We start from the raw sequence: 16,330 nt of genomic DNA on the forward strand, positions 1-16,330 counted from the left end.
TTTTTCGACAAGTGAATTTAATTGTTACTCATATACCATTAACCACAACTTTTTTTTAATATGTGGGTTTTTATTTTTATTTTTTATATATATTTTTTTATTGATTTTCTACAGAGAGGAAGGGAGAGAGATAGCTAGAAACATCGATGAGAGAGAGTCAACGATCAGCTGCCTCTTGCACACCTCCTACTGGGGATATGCCCGCAACCAAGGTACATGCCCTTGACTGGAATCGAACCCGGGTCCCTTCAGTCCCCAAGCCGACATTCTATCCATTGAGCCAAACCGGTTTTGGCTAATATGTGGCTTTTTAGTGTGCCATTTTCATTTCTATATGGTTCAGTAATTCATTCTATTAATGTAGTGTGTGTGTGTGTGTGTGTGTGTGTGTGTGTGTGTGTATAGAGAACTAGTGAAAATGTTTATGATGGGGGGGCGGTTTGGAGATAATTTATAGGCTAGTTTAAGGTACTTCACTTTGACCCATTTCACTGAATCTAAGATGCATGTTTTTTACATACTGAAATTTCCGATTGGAACAATACCTAAAATTCGAATTTTGTTTATATTCTTAGAGGTAGGCTCAAGTCTTGATAGGTTTTGTTATCTTGTTATTTCATTGTTACTTAAAGGCCTTTAAAATGAGAATGTAAGGGATAAGGGTTTTGTGTTTACTTTTTAAAAAAATATTTTTATTGATTTTTTAGAAAGGAAGGAAGAGGGAGAGAGTTAGAAACATCGATGAGAGAGAAGCATCGATCAGCTGCCTCTTGCACACCCCCTACTGGGATGTGTCCACAACCAATGTATTGTACATGCCCTTGACCAGAATCGAACCTGGGACCCTTCAGTCCGCAGGCTGACGCTCTATCCACTGAGCCAAACCGGTTTTGGCATTGTGTTTACTTTTTTAATTGGAGTAAAGGGAGAGACTTATTTTTGAATAAGTAGGATTTTTAAAAGTAATGTATGAATGTAGACTTAAGCAAGTTGCAGAATTCCTGAAGTGCAATATTATTTATATAAAAATGGAAAACAGTACCGTACCTTTGTAAGGGATATATACAGATACTGTAATATTATGACAATATATAGGGGAGTCATAAACACCAAATTCAGGGTAGTGGTTACCTTTGGAGGCAAGGTAGGCAGATGGAATGAGAGGGAAGATACCAGGGGGTCTTATATTGTTTACTTTCTGAGCTTAGGGGTGGGAGGGTGGGTGTTTGTTACATTGTTCCCTGTACCTACTTGTCTTTTGGAAATACAGTTTTAAAAAATTAGGGGAAGCCCAGCTGTTTGGCTCCCAATAACCAGGAGGTCACGGTTCGATTCCTGATCAAGGCTCATGCAGGAGGCAGCCAATCAATGATTCTTTCTCAATGATATCCCCACCCTTCCTCTCTGAAATCAATAAAAAAATATATACATATATATTTTTTAAATGAAGGTTAAGTTCTTGTTGGAGCATCAACCTGTACACCAAACAGTCTGGGTTTGATAGCTGCTGACCACATTACAGGTGCAATACCCAGTCAGAGTGGGTGTGGGAGGCAGCCGTTGATGTCTGTCCGTCTGTCTCAAAAAAATTAAAATTTTCATTAATTAAAAAAACATATCCATGCCGGGACCGGTTTGGCTCAGTGGATAGAGCGTCGGCCTGCGGACTGAAAGGTCCCGGGTTCGATTCCGGGCAAGGGCATGTACCTGGTTGCGGGCACATCCCCAGTAGGGGGTGTACAGGAGGCAGCTGATCGATGATTCTCTCTCGTCGATGTTTCTAACTCTCTATCTCTCTCTCTTCCTCTCTGTAAAAAATCAATAAAATATATTTAAAAACAAACAAACAAACAAACAAAAAAACATATCCTTGGGTGAGGATTAAATATTTTTTTTTCATTCTGGCCAGCTTGGCTCAGTGGTTAAAACATCAACCTGGGGACTGAATGGTCTGGGGTTTAGTTCCCAGTCAAGAGCACACACCTTGGTTGCAGATTCCCCAGCCCCAGAAGAGATGTGTACGGAAGGCAACCAAGTGATGTGTTTCTCTCACATAGATGTTCTCTTTCTCTCCCCACTTCCTCCCTCCCTTCCACTATTTCTGGAAATCAATGGAAAAATATTCTGGGGAGAGGATTTAAAAAAAAAAAAAATTACAAAAAAATAAAAAATGAAGCCTGGGCCGAAACGGGTTTGGCTCAATGGATAGAGCGTCGGCTTGGGGACTGAAGGGTCCCAGGTTCAATTCCAGTCAAGGGCATGTACCTTGGTTGCGGGCATATCCCCAGTAGGGGTGTGCAAGAGTTTCCCAAACATTGTATGGTAGTTAGGACGCTGATCGATGACTCTCTCCCATCGATGTTTCTAACACTCTATCTCTTTCCCTTCCTCTCTGTACAAAATCAATAAAATATATTTTTTAAAAAAAATGAAGCCTGGGGTGAGGTGAGGGTGGGGTGGAAGGGTCAAAAAGGGAGAAAATGAGAGACATCTGTAATACTTTCAACAATAAAATAAAAATTAAAAATGAGGTGAAGGGATTACATGTAGGAATATAGCTATTATATAAAACTTGCATAAAAGATTTTGTTTTTGTTTTAAGTTTAAACAGTACAGTTCCCCCATCTTTAACTCCCTGGTCCCTGGTTTCCCTCCCAGGAGCAAACATTTAATCCAAATATTGCAGAGACTTCCCGGGGCCCCTTGCTGTCTAATCCAGACTGTTCCCTTGGCTCCTCTCGTTTGTGTGCCATGTTCTCTGGGAGGTAGAAAGGGAGGACATTTGAGTCCTGGAACCCATTGCCCGAGTTTGAATCCCCTGTTCTGCCGCTTACTAGCAATGACCTTGGGTAAATTAACTCTCTGCTGATTTACTTTCATCATATGTAAGATTCATTGCGTAGTCCCTTTCTCAGAGCTGTACTGAGAATTAAATCAGTGAAATATTGCCTGACACATAGGAAGCTCTATATAATGTTAACTATCTTTATTATATTATCAATCACTGAGCTGTCTGCTCCTCAAGCTATTGCCAATGTCCAGACAGCTAATCCCACACTGCACTCACTCACTTGCTTATCCCTTGGATTCTCTGGCTAGGAAGGAAACTTCAGTCCCTTTTTAGGTCTGCTTTTTCAGAGGAGGTTCTCCCAGCCCCCCATGATGCCCTCTATACCAGCTGCCTTCTCCCTAAAGCTCCAGGGCTCTCTGAACAGTTGGGGTGGAGAAGGTGGTGAAGCACAGCCTCCCACCTCTAGAACCATAGTCTTCTTGATTGCCCTAGTACTCACACTAGACTGCTCTGCCAGAATTCTTTTGCAAGTTCTTCCTCATGCATGATTTTCCCCCTGAGACTAGTGCACCCATCCTGCATTCTACTTCCGTCAGGACTCTCTGTACTTAATGGTATATGTGTCTGAATCCAGTTAAGATCAGGGTTTAGGTTCTTTCCCATGAGACTTCCATGCCTCCTGTAAATCAGGGGATGTGGCTTGACATCTATTTTAAGGGCTCCTGACCTTACTGTGACTGATGAGTTTCCCGAACATTGTATGGTAGGTGCTTTTCACCTAACTTCTCATTTAGCTCTGAGGCAAGGATCAATATCCCATTCCCATTTTTCCAGTGAAGAAAACTGAGGACTAAAAACATTGTGGTTGCATAGATAAAAGAGGACAGGCCTTCCTTCTGCTCCTGTGTCAACTCATACCTTCTTACCAGATGAAGAAAAGCCATAAATATTTATGGTTTCAGCAGAGTTGATACCAATTGTCATATTAGGAGGATTTAGTGTTAACTAAGTTTGGGGTGAAGTTAATAGAAAATTGTTGACCAGTATGCTGCACAGCTGAAACGAGAGAGAGAGAGAGAGAGAGAGAGAGAGAGAGAGAGAGAGAGAGAGAGAGAGAGAGAGAGAGAGAGAGAGATATCAATTTGTTGCTGCACTTATTTGTGATTCATTGGTTGATTCTTATATGCCTTGACTGGGAAATCCAACTAGCCACTCAGCCAAGGCAATACAAAATAATATGGAATGTAAACTAATTTAAAATAAAATAAAATAAGAAAATTGTTGCCTTGGCTTGGTGGCTCAGTTGGTTGGAGCATTGTCCAATACACCAAAAGGTTGCTGGTTCAATCCCAGGTCAGAGCACATACCTAGGTTATGGGTTCCATCCCTGGTTTGGGTGCATATAAGAGGCAACTGATCAATGTTTCTCTCTCACATTGATATTTGTCTCTCCCTCCTTTCCTCTCTTTCTAAAATCAATATCCTCAATGAGGATTAAAATAAAGAAAATATTGAATAATTTCATTTAAATGTAGATCTCCTTGTACTCAGGCTTATGTGAACTGTAGCCAGTTTTGTAAATAAAATCTTTATGTTCTCCTTTTCCTCAGAGCCACAATGGACACAGCTAGCCATAGCCTTGTCCTTCTGCAGCAGCTGAACATGCAACGAGAATTTGGTTTTCTGTGTGATTGCACAGTTGCTATTGGAGATGTTTACTTCAAAGCCCACAGAGCAGTGCTTGCTGCTTTTTCTAACTATTTCAAGATGATATTTATTCACCAAACAAGGTAAGGATGTGCTTTTGTAAATCTAAAGAATTTTAATACTGTGATATGTCTAACCTTATTATAACATCATTTGGGGGATTCTTGTTATGAGGTCACATAAAAAATGTTATATTTTTTTATATATCAGTAATTAAATGCAGTGTGAGGGATTCACATTGGAAGATAAGAATAAAAACAATAATAGCTCAAATTTATTGAAGGATTCTTTTATACAAGCACTGAGTATTTACCTGATGTAAATTATACTATTGTCCATACTATTTTAGAGATAGGAAATCAAGGCTCAGTTGTTAAGTAACTTTCCCATCCAGGATTATACAGCTACTAAGGCTAATAAGTTAGACTCAAACGTAGATCTGTGCTGTTAAAGGTCTGTGCTCTTAAATATTAAGTTGTTGATTTTTATTCCGTAACACTTTCATATCAAGATTTCGATGTCATAATTCTGTTCACCTTATACTCCATATTACAGTTCAAAGATCATTTGTTTCAAATATTTTTTCTAAAAGCTTTTTTGAATATAGGTTACCCCAATAGAATAGGTATGTAGGCAGAGGGCTGAGAAGTGGTGGTCATATTCTGAGCTCTTGGTAAAGAATAGCTTTATTCTATCCTACGTTGAAAGTGATAGAACAGTCTATGATTTTTTTTAAAGACCTTACATGAAATACCTAGGATTTCAGCCTCAATTATACATTTTTAATTTTATTTATTTGCTTTTTGAAAGTTGATTTTCTCATTTTTTTAAAAACCTCACCCAAGATATGTGTTGTTTTTTAATTGATTTTGAGAGAGAGAGAGAGAGAGAGAGAGAGAGAGAGAGAGAGAGAGAGAGAAGCATCAATGTAAGAGAGAAACATCGAACAGTTGCTTCCCATTCATGCCCCGATCTGGAATCAAACCCACAACCCCTTGGTGTATGGGATGATGCTCCAAGCAACAGAGCTACCTGGCCAGAGCTCAGTTATACATTTATTTAAATTGTTCATTCATTCAACTATTGATTGAGCACTTACATGTTAGGCACTGTAACAGTCCCCAGCAACAAATAAGTTATACTCTGCCCTGGAGAAATTTGTAGTCTAATAAAAGATAATGCATGTAAAGAAAATAATTGCTGTATAATTGTTCTCTCTGTGCCTCAGTTTCCTTCTCTGTAAAACCCTAGAATAATGCACCCACCCATGGTGTTGATAAAAAGAAATGGATTAATAAAATTAAAATACTTAGAACAGGAGCTTTGCACTGTAAGTTACTGTTGTTAACAATTAATGTAGTAAGTCTATAAAAGAAATGTTGCACAAGGTAGAGTGGAGTGTCAGCAGCCCTATTTTGAGAAGAGTGGAACAAGTTTTACAGTGGTCCTAGATTTTAAAGGATCAGGAGTTGTTTTACAGATGTTGTAGAAGAAAGAAAGTTTATTGAAGGTAGAGGAAAACATGCATTAAAACATGCAGGTATGAACCAGACTAGATCAGAATGATTGGAATGTATGGCACAAAGTACCGAGGATGTTAGAGTCGGAGACAAGTAATGGGTAGCCTTTTCTGCCATGCCAAAGAGTTTCCTCTCTGTGAACTAGATTAGAAACACTACCTTCAGTCTAATTTGAGAGCTATGGGTTGGCTCACCTCTCATACCTGTTGTGTACCCGGTACCTTGCTAAAGTAAATCCAGGAGATACAAAGGTGGCAGCCTGCTATGTGTTATCTCTTGAGCAATTGAAAAATCCTCAGATAACAGAGCTCTGTGCTGATATTAAAAAAAAAAAAAAACCTGCCACAGATTGTGGAGATGGGTGGGTCAAAGCTAAGAGTGAAACTCAAGAGGGAATCCCAAGATCTCAGGACTAAAGAAATGGATTGTCAGCATACTGACATCAGTGCTTGCTTTTTTTTTTTTTTTTTTTTTTTTTTTTTTTAAGTGTAGTTTGTTGTTTTTTTAAAATATATTTTATTGAGTTTTTACAGAGAGGAAGAGAGAGTGATAGAAAGCTAGAAACATTGATGAGAGAGAAACATCTATCAGCTGCCTCTTGCACAATTCCACTTGGGATATGCCCGCAACCAAGGTACAGGCCCCTGATCGGAATCGAACCTTGGACCTTTCAGTCCACAAGCCAACGCTCTATCCATTGAGCCATACCGGTTTCGGCACCAGTGCTTTCTGATGCACTCTTACAAACTTTTGCTTCAGGGCAGGGGAGTCCATGGACCGATTCCATTGTTCCTTGACATCCAACTCTTCCCTCAGGTTGTCTTTATCCTAGTTTTTCAGGGTGTTCCCTGATTTCTTGTTACACAGTTATTTCCATTTGTTATCTGAATTCTAGACTCATATGTAAAAAATGACTTTTGAACTGTAATATGGAGTTTTTAAAGCTTTCCAAAGTTATCCCTGTATTCACTTGTGATTTAAAGAGTATATATATATATATATATATATATATATATATATATATATTAATATAGTTTGGAAGACAAAATAAGGTTAGCATAACTTGATTTCTAAATATTACCAATTTCAATACACCCTTTACATTTTTTTAAAAAAATTTATTGTGATAAAATATATGTAACATAGCCGAAACCAGTTTGGCTCAGTGAATAGAGCATCAGTCTATGGACTGAAAGGTTCCAGGTTTGATTCCGGTCAAGGGCATGTACCTTGGTTGCAGGCATATCCCCAGTAGGGGGTGTGCAGGAGGCAGCTAATCTATGTTTCTAACTCTCTATCTCCCTCTCTTCCTCTCTGTAAAAAATAAATATAATATATTTTAAAATATAAAATATATGTAACATAAAATTTGTCATTCAACCATTTTTAATTGTATAATTCAGTGGCATTAATTACATTCACAATGTTGTGCAACCATCACCACTGTTTATTTCTAAGACCTTTCATCTCCCCAGAAACTATACCTTTTAAGTAACAATTTCTCACCACCACTTCCACAGGTTCCTGGTAACCGCTAAACTACCATCTTTCTCTATGAATTTGCCTATTCTGGATATTTCTTACAAGTGGCATCATACAAAACTTGTCCCCTGGTATCTGGCTTATTTCACTTATCATATTTTCAAGGTGCATCCATGTTGTAGCATGTATTAGGTCTAGTAATAATTAATGTCGTTTTCTAATACTTTTTTAAATCGAATTTATTTAAACAATACAACAAATTTTTTTTTCTATATACTTTATTGATTTTGTACAGAGAGGAAAGGAGAGAGATAGAGAGTTAGAAACATCAATGAGAGAGAGTCATCGATCAGCTGCCTCTTGCACACCCTCTACTGGGGATTTGCCTGCAACCAAGGTACATGCCCTTGACCAGAATCGAACCCGGGACCCTTCAGTCCCCAAGCCGATGCTCTATCCATTGAGCCAAACGGGTCTTGGCAATACAACAAAATTTAATCAACAATATAGTTGCCGTTGTTTTCTACTACTTGTGCCCAACGCTCAGGAAGCATTTTAATCCCTCTATTGTAAAATTCTTGTGATTTTGATGCAAAAAATTCGGTCAATGCATTTTTGAGGCATTCTTTATTATTAAATTTTTTTCCAAAAAGAAAGTTTTGCAAAGAACGAAACAAATGGTAATCGGAAGGGGCAATATCAGGAGAATATGCAGGTTGAGGGAGAACTTCCCATTCCAACTGGCGCAGTTTTTCAGCAGTGATTCTTGCAGTATGCGGTCGTGCATTATCGTGGTGAAGAATTACGCCCTTCCGATTAATCAGCGCGGGTTCTTTTTCTCTTAAAGCTTGGGCTAACCTTTCCAATTGGGCACTATACACTGCACTTGTAATGGTTTGGTTAGATGGTAAAAGTTCATAATGAAGAATTCCTTTAAAATTCCACCAAACACACAACATCACTTTTTTCGCATGCAAGTCAGGTTTTGGCGTGGGCTGCGGTGCCTCATTTTTGTCCAACCATTGAGGCCGCCTTTTCAAATTAACATACAGCACCCATTGTTCATCTCCGGTAACAATTTGCTCTAAAAACGGCAAACGGTTTTGACGAGAGAGGAGCGAACTGCAAATTGTGACTCTTTGATTACGGTTGTTGTTGGTCAACTCATGAGGAACCCATTTTCCAAACTTTTGGACTTTGCCAAGTGCACGCAATTGATTGGAAATTGTTTTTTGTGAACAATTTAAAGTTGTCACAAGCTCTTGTTGGGTAATTTGAGGATTTTGCACCAAAAGAGCTTGAAGAGCTTCTTGATCAAAATTGGACACACGGCCTCGACCACTCTTGTCATCTAACGAAAAATTTCCCTCGCGAAATTTCTCAAACCAACGCTGGCATTTTCTGGCACTAACTGCATCTTGACCAAGAGCACTACAGATGTTTTTTGCAGCCTCACTTGCTTTTCTTCCTAATTGGAACTCGTAAAGCATGCAGTGCCGAATATGCTCTTCATCCGCCATCTTCTTAGCCCTAGTTGTGCAACAAAAACCAAACCAAACACAAACTTTTTCAAGCAAAACTTGTTAATTGCACTTCACACGTTCTGTAGATACCACGTGTTTGAAGGTTATGTCAATACAAGTCAACGCCAAGCAAGATTTTAAACGAATGTTTAAAACGACATTAATTATTACTAGACCCGATATTAGAACTTCATTCCATTTTATGACTGATTAATATTCTATTGTATCTATGTGACACGTTGTGTTAATCCATTCATCTGTTGATGGACCCTTGGGTTGTTTCTATCTTTTGGGTAATATGAATAATGCTGTACTGAACATGGGTGTATGGGTATTTATTTGAGTCCCTTTTTTGGTTATATACTCAATAGATTTTTTTAAGTTCTTTAAAAGCAGTATACCTATTTTATTTGTAATTTTTCTGCTCTCTGGCAGCTAGTATCACTTAGGAGTCACTACATAAACATTGAACTATTCAGGATATCTGTCTATTTCCTAACTTTCGGCAGTAGATTGGAGACATGGAAACTGGTTGCTCAGCCATAAAACTGATACCCAATGAAACTTTAAACTTTTGTTGCTGTGTTTCATCCAGGAAGATTGCTAAATTTGAGCTTCTTAGGAAAAAATTGCTTTATCCTAAGAGTATACTGTTAACTAAAAGACTAACTAGGTTGTTTCATTTTGTGTGAGTCTGTTTTTTATTTTTAACAGTGAATGCATAAAAATACAACCAACTGACATCCAGCCTGACATATTCAGCTATTTGTTGCACATTATGTACACGGGGAAAGGACCAAAACAGATTGTGGATCATAGTCGTTTGGAGGAAGGGATTCGCTTTCTTCATGCCGACTACCTTTCTCACATTGCAACTGAAATGAATCAAGTGTTCTCACCAGAGACTGTGCAGTCCTCAAATTTGTATGGCATCCAAATCTCAACAACTCAAAAAACAGTTGTCAAGCAAGGGCTGGAGGTCAAAGAAACTCCTTCCAATAACAGTGGAAACAGAGCCGCTGTCCAGAGTGACCACCCCCAGTTGCAGCTTTCTCTTGCTATTGGGCTGGATGATGGCACTGACCAGCAGAAGGTCCATCCTGCAGCCCAGGCCTTGGAGGAACACCAGAAGCCTCCAGTGTCCATCAAGCAGGAGAGAGGTGACCCAGAATCCGTGATCGCCCAGAGCCACTCCTCATCCTCATCCGAGATGACAGGCCCCACTTTCACCGAAAGTGGTATCAAAATTCACTTATGCCATTACTGTGGAGAACGTTTTGATTCTCGTGGTAACCTAAGACAACATCTCCATACCCATGTATCTGGATCCCTCCCATTTGGTGTCCCTGCTTCTATTCTGGAAAGTAATGACCTTGGTGAAGTGCACCCACTTAATGAAAATAACGAAGCTCTTGAATGCCGCAGGCTCAGCTCCTTCATTGTTAAGGAAAATGAGCAACAGCCTGACCACTCAAACCGGGGTACCACAGAGCCTTTGCAGATCAGTCAAGTGTCTTTGATCTCCAAAGACACAGAGCCAGTAGAATTAAACTGCAATTTTTCTTTTTCAAGGAAAAGAAAAATAAGTTGTACCATCTGTGGTCATAAGTTTCTTCGAAAGAATCAATTGCTGGAACACATGTATACACACAGAGGTAAATCTTACAGATATAACCGATGCCAAAGGTTTGGTAACGCATTAACCCAGAGATTCCAGCCGTATTGTGAAAGCTGGTCTGATGTCCCCCTGAAAAGTTCTCGCTTGTCGCAAGAACAGTTAGACTCACCTCGTGCCTTGGAGTCAGAGCTCACACCAGAAAACGTGGACACTATCCTAGTTGAGTAGCAGTTTCTTCAGAAATAACAATTCTGACAGAATTTACATGCATTTTTTTTTATTCATAAATTATTTTCCTCAAGTTCTGTTAACTTTTTTCTTTACTATTTATCCATAGTTTTAACATTGTTGTAAGATATTAATTCATGGTTTTAAAATCACCTTCAACGAAGACTGTGAACTTCTCATAAATTAATTCACAATTTAGAAATAAAGAAAAGTCAATGTAGTAATATAGAACTTTAGAATAAAGAGTTATTTATAGAATTTCTAAGTTTTTCCAGGTTGTAGATTCAGTAAAACCAAATTAATATGAAGTAAATGAAATTTTTTTAAAGAATACTCTAGACTGGTACTTTTGCCTAATGTTTCACATGAATAAGCCCCTAGAGAATTATTTTAAAATATTCTCTGCCATATAGGAAATTGGTAGTTATTTTAAGGCATAACTATGTTACAGTGTATAAAATATGTTTTAAGCATAGGTATACCAAATCATTAGTAGTTGTTAAATTATGTTTTACTTACTGGCTCTGCAACATTTTACATGGCTTTTATTTACCTTTTAACATTGTGAGCATACCCATTTTTAATAGAAAATATTTTAGTTAAAAAGAGAGAAAAGGAGAAAGGTCAGACATAAAAAATACTAAAGAGTAATAATAAGGTACGTACACAGAGATGAAGATATGAGATAAGGTCAGACATAAAAAATACTAAAGAGTAATAATAAGGTACGTACACAGAGATGAAGATATGAGATAAAGATTCAAATAGATCTGCATTTTCTAACACCACAGAGTTATTTTCCTAATCCAATGTGTTTTTTTTATTTTTAAAAATATATTTTTTATTGATTTCATAGAAGAAGGGGGAAAGAGAGAGATAGAAACATCAGTGATGAGAAAGAATCATTGATAGGCTACCTCCTTCATGCCCTCTACTGGGGATTGAGCACATGACCAAGGCATGCCTGACCAGGTATCAACCATGATCTTTTAAAAATATATATTTTTATTGATTTCATGAGGAAGGGAGAGGGGAGATAGAGATAGAAACATCAATAATAAGAGAGAACCATTGATTGGCTGCCTTCCTCAGGCCCCCTACTGGGGATCGAACTGGCAACCCCAGGCATGTTTCCCTTGGCCGGAATTGAACTCTGGACCCTTCAGTCCACAGGCTAACACTCTATCCACTGAGGCAAATCAGCTAGGGCATCAACCATGACCTTTGAGGGTTAAAGCTCTTGGTAGCATCAGAGTTCAGTCAGGAAGGAGCTCAAAGAGTAATCCACTTCATTCTAAGGGTGCAAAGTATTTCTCTGGGTAAATTGAGGTTAGCCGAATTATGAAGAGGTAAGTTTTTCTTGAGGGTTGAATGAATAAAACCATTGGGCATTGTCTAAAGGAGTGAAGCTTCTACCTTAGACAAGTGAGTAAAGCTTCCTGGATCAATTGTATTGTAAGTGGTTAAAATAAATGCCCTTTGGGGTCAGAACTTTAATTTTATATATATATTGATTTTTCAGAGAGGAATGGAGAGGGAAAGAGAAACATCAATGATGAGAGAGAGTCACTGATCAGCTGCCTCCTGCACACCCCTCACTGGGGATTGAGCTGGCAACCTGGGCTTGTGCCCTGACCGGGAATCAAACCATGACCTCCTGGTTTGTGGGTTGATGCTCAACCACTGAGCCACACAGGCTGGGCCTTTGTCAAATGTTATATTTAAATCATTTAAGTAATTATTCTAACTCATACTGCCCTCAAACATTTCATCTCATAAAATGAACACAAATATTAACATTGATTTTCATGTCTTTTAGGATATATTCCTTAGTCATCTTCAAGTAAAATTTTATTTTTCTCATTTTCATTGTTTTCATACATTTTCTCTGTTCTTTACTACTTCCTCAGTCATTGGTCCTTGATACAAAAAGTTTGTGTCTAAAGGATGTGACTAGGGTACATATAAGTTATGGGGTAGGGCAGCAGTTCAGGACAGGGTCTGGAGAAATGGTAAGAGTTTATTTGGGGTTGATTGACCATGATAGACATCATAAATTTAAAGCAGAAACATATCTACATTTGTGGGGGTTGAGAAAATAGTGGTTAACTGTATTTTTATTCTTATTCACATAGTTATTTTATTAGGAATTCAAAGCAAATGTTCTTTCCTTAGTCTTCATGATACTCTCTGATTTAGGAAGTGGGAAAATATTAACTCCATTTTATAGAAAAATATCTCCAAAGCTGGGTTCCAGAGAACCAGTGGGTAGTAGTATGGGAACTGACCCACTTAATTTGTTTTCATTTGTTCAACAGGCATATTTTTAAAGTAACTGGTATGACTTAACACTGTGCCCTGAGTGTATTTTTTAAAGATATTATTTTTCACTTAGAAGATTTACTTTGTATAAAGAAAGTTCTTTCAGCTAAACCCTTTAATTTTGACTAATCATCTGTAAAATAGAGCTAATAATTTTTAGCCATACATAATGGTTTGCATCATTATTACCAAACTAAAAACTGGAAATGTATGTGCACCATAATCAATGTATCAGGCAAATTTAAACAGACATTTTCCCCTTGGATTAGGTTAGAAATTTTCCTTCTTTTCCAGATTCTACACATAGTTATTCCCTGGAGAAAAACATACTATTTCAATAATTGTCTTTATTAGCATATTGTAAGAACTCACTATCTGATAAGTGCAGTCTGACTAATAAGAAAGCAAGAATTTCTTGATTTATATTATATCTTTTGAGATTATTATTTCTTGCTCTGATTTTCTGTCTGTAAAATAGATACAAGCTATCGCTACCTCACATGTCTGTTGTGGGGATTTGTATTAAAACTGTGTTAAGCTCTTATTATTATTGATAAAAAGCAGTCATATAAAGAAAACTATATGTATTCTACTAGTATAGTTGAATCTAGTAACTTCAATATTCCAAACCATACATTCTAGAACATCTTAGAAGCAGTCATGTACTATTCAACACTCAATAATTAATTAACAATATTCCTGTTTTTACTTTTTACAAATATTACAGTATTCCTTTTCTACAATAGTTTAATCATTAATATTTTCTTTAGATTTTACCAAGAAGGATATTAGTCCTTTTTCATTTTGGGGAATAAACATCAATTTCAGCTTTATTAAAAGTTTTCCCAAACATATTGTTTATCCATAGGAAAAGAAGAAAGCAATGGTAAAATATTTTCATTTTTTTAATCTAATCTAAAAGGTAGATGGGGACAAGAAATGGAGTAGTAATTATAACAATAATTCATTATGTTCTATTAAAATGGTATTGGAAAGACTTCATTTAAAACAGAAGGAAACACATATAAATCATGGAAAAAGAACCTGAAAATATATAATTCCACTAACGTTGATTTGCACAGGCATATATAGTCTTGATGATGTAATTGAAATCATTGATAAATACCGATTTTTTGTAGTAATTGAAGTTTTCATAATATAATCTGTGACTTGGTATATTTTAAACTAAGGGTAGTTCTGTGGCATTTTATTATATTTAACTTTTCCATGTCTAGAGTTAAATCTGTAAATGAGTATTCTATGCTGTACTTCTGTGTTTGTATGGCTGGACTTTTTGAAAACAGGTGAGATTACACAACCCCAAACCTGGATGTCTTAAATACAAGGAATCACACACCGTGATTGGTATCAAGACCTTGAAGAATCCACTGTGCTTCAGGATGTCTCTGTGCACTTGATTTCTTAGTAGAAATTGCCTCAGTGCAGTTGACATTAACTGTCATCAACTCTTCTATTTTGTGCCAAATAAAACCATCAGATATCAACTTAAATACTTTCACAGAAACTCGGATGTCAAACACTTATACAAGAAACAAGGCCCATGGAAGAAATTCTCAAAAACAAGTAACACAGCAAGATACAGGAACCTGAAATCAATAATACATTGTATGTTCTGTGAGTTTACTTCAGAAACATTCTTTTTTTCTTATAATTTTTTTATTGTTTGAAGCATTACAAATAATAGTACATATCTCTCCTTTTTCCCCCCTTAACTACCCCCCACTCTCCCATACTCCCCCCAATATGCCTTCACCTGCCCCCCCTCCCTGTGTCTTGTATCCATTGGTTTTGTTTATATGCATGCATCCAACCAAGTCTTTCGGTTGATCTCTTACAGCCCTCCCCCCAACCTCCCTTGCCCTTCCCGCTATAGTTGGACAGTCTGTTCAATGAAGAAAAACAGTGGGTTTGATGTATTTTATGAAAAATAAATTAATGTGACCTGATCATAAACATCTTTTATTATCTCAGCTTATAAAATGTGTTCTTATTTATAATAGTACCTACTAAATACCTTCCTAGTGTCAAGGTAAGTTGTCTATGCCAGGTAACATTTTGGATGTGTGATGCAAAAGTGTATCAGTGAGCCCAGTTCTTAGCAACAGCAATCCATCCACCATTTCTGGAAAGAAAGGAAATATCTACACTTTTCCCAGAAGTGTAGATATTACCTTTGCTTTTTTTTTTCTTCCCTATTTGCTCCCTACTGCTTCTCCTCCAGTAACAATCATCTAAAACAGTGGTTCTCAACCAGGACGTATTAGGGTTCTTCAGAGAAACAACCCAACAGGATGCAAGTGAGTGAATGTGTATGTGTGTGAATACCCCATGGTCCAGTCAAGTTGACACATGAGAGATTGATTGATTGATTAAAGGAATTGGATCGCCAAAAAATTAAGGCTGAGAAGTCCTAAGATCTACATTTGGCAGGTTGGAAACTCAAGAAAGTTGATGGTGCACTTCCAGTTCAAAGGCCAACAGCCCCACAAAGGCAGGGAAAAAACCAACGTCCCAGCTTATAGTCAAGCAGAAGCTCCTTTACTCCAGCAGTTTTCAACCTTTCATCTCATAGAACACAAACTAATTACTAAAATTCTTTGGTACACCAAAAAAGTATTTTTTGTCGATCTGACAAAAAAAAGTATAATTTTGACTTTCACCAGACAACTATTGTGTTGACTGTTGTCTTTTTTCATTTTAAGTTATTTATTGGTTTTTAGAGAGAGGAAGGGAGAGACAGAAACATTGATTTATTGTTCCTCTTATTTATCATTCACTGGTTGCTTCTATGTGCCCTGACCTGGGATTGACCTGCAATCTTGGCGTTTCTGGGTGATGTTCTATCCAATTGAGCTACTGAGTCAGGGCAGCTGCTGTTGTTTTTTATTTGACAATCTAAGGGAGAATAGGTCACTGCCCTGACTAAAATAGTAAGGTATTGCATGTTTTAAAAAATTCTTATAGCGCCTGGCTGGCATGGCTCAGTGGTTGAGCATCAACCTATGAATCAGGAGGTCACAGTTCGATTCCCAGTTGGTGCACATGCCCATGTTGCAGACTCAATCCCCAGTAGGGGGCATGCAGTAGACAGGTGATCATTGATTCTCATTGGTGTTTC

At 37.6% G+C, this 16,330-nt stretch overlaps 1 protein-coding gene across 4 annotated transcripts in view; it reads left to right on the top strand.

Annotated features, from left to right (window-relative positions):
* ZBTB25 (zinc finger and BTB domain containing 25) overlaps positions 1–15,165 on the top strand; it is a 29,518-nt gene extending 14,353 nt beyond the window's left edge. For 3 of the 4 annotated variants that reach the window (XM_084866866.1, XM_084866864.1, XM_084866865.1), the window contains 2 exons: positions 4,402–4,581; positions 9,738–15,165. In XM_084866866.1, the coding sequence (XP_084722992.1) occupies positions 4,409–4,581; positions 9,738–10,869 (1,305 nt within the window). In that variant the 5' untranslated portion in view covers positions 4,402–4,408 and the 3' untranslated portion in view covers positions 10,870–15,165. The remainder of the gene's footprint in view (positions 1–4,401; positions 4,582–9,737) is intronic. The other variant, XR_014793414.1, reaches the window with a different exon arrangement.
* Positions 15,166–16,330: the final 1,165 nt, after the last annotated feature.

The sequence above is a fragment of the Pipistrellus hanaki genome, assembly GCF_964339955.1.
Source record: "Pipistrellus hanaki genome assembly, chromosome: 1".
Taxonomy (NCBI): domain Eukaryota; kingdom Metazoa; phylum Chordata; class Mammalia; order Chiroptera; family Vespertilionidae; genus Pipistrellus; species Pipistrellus hanaki.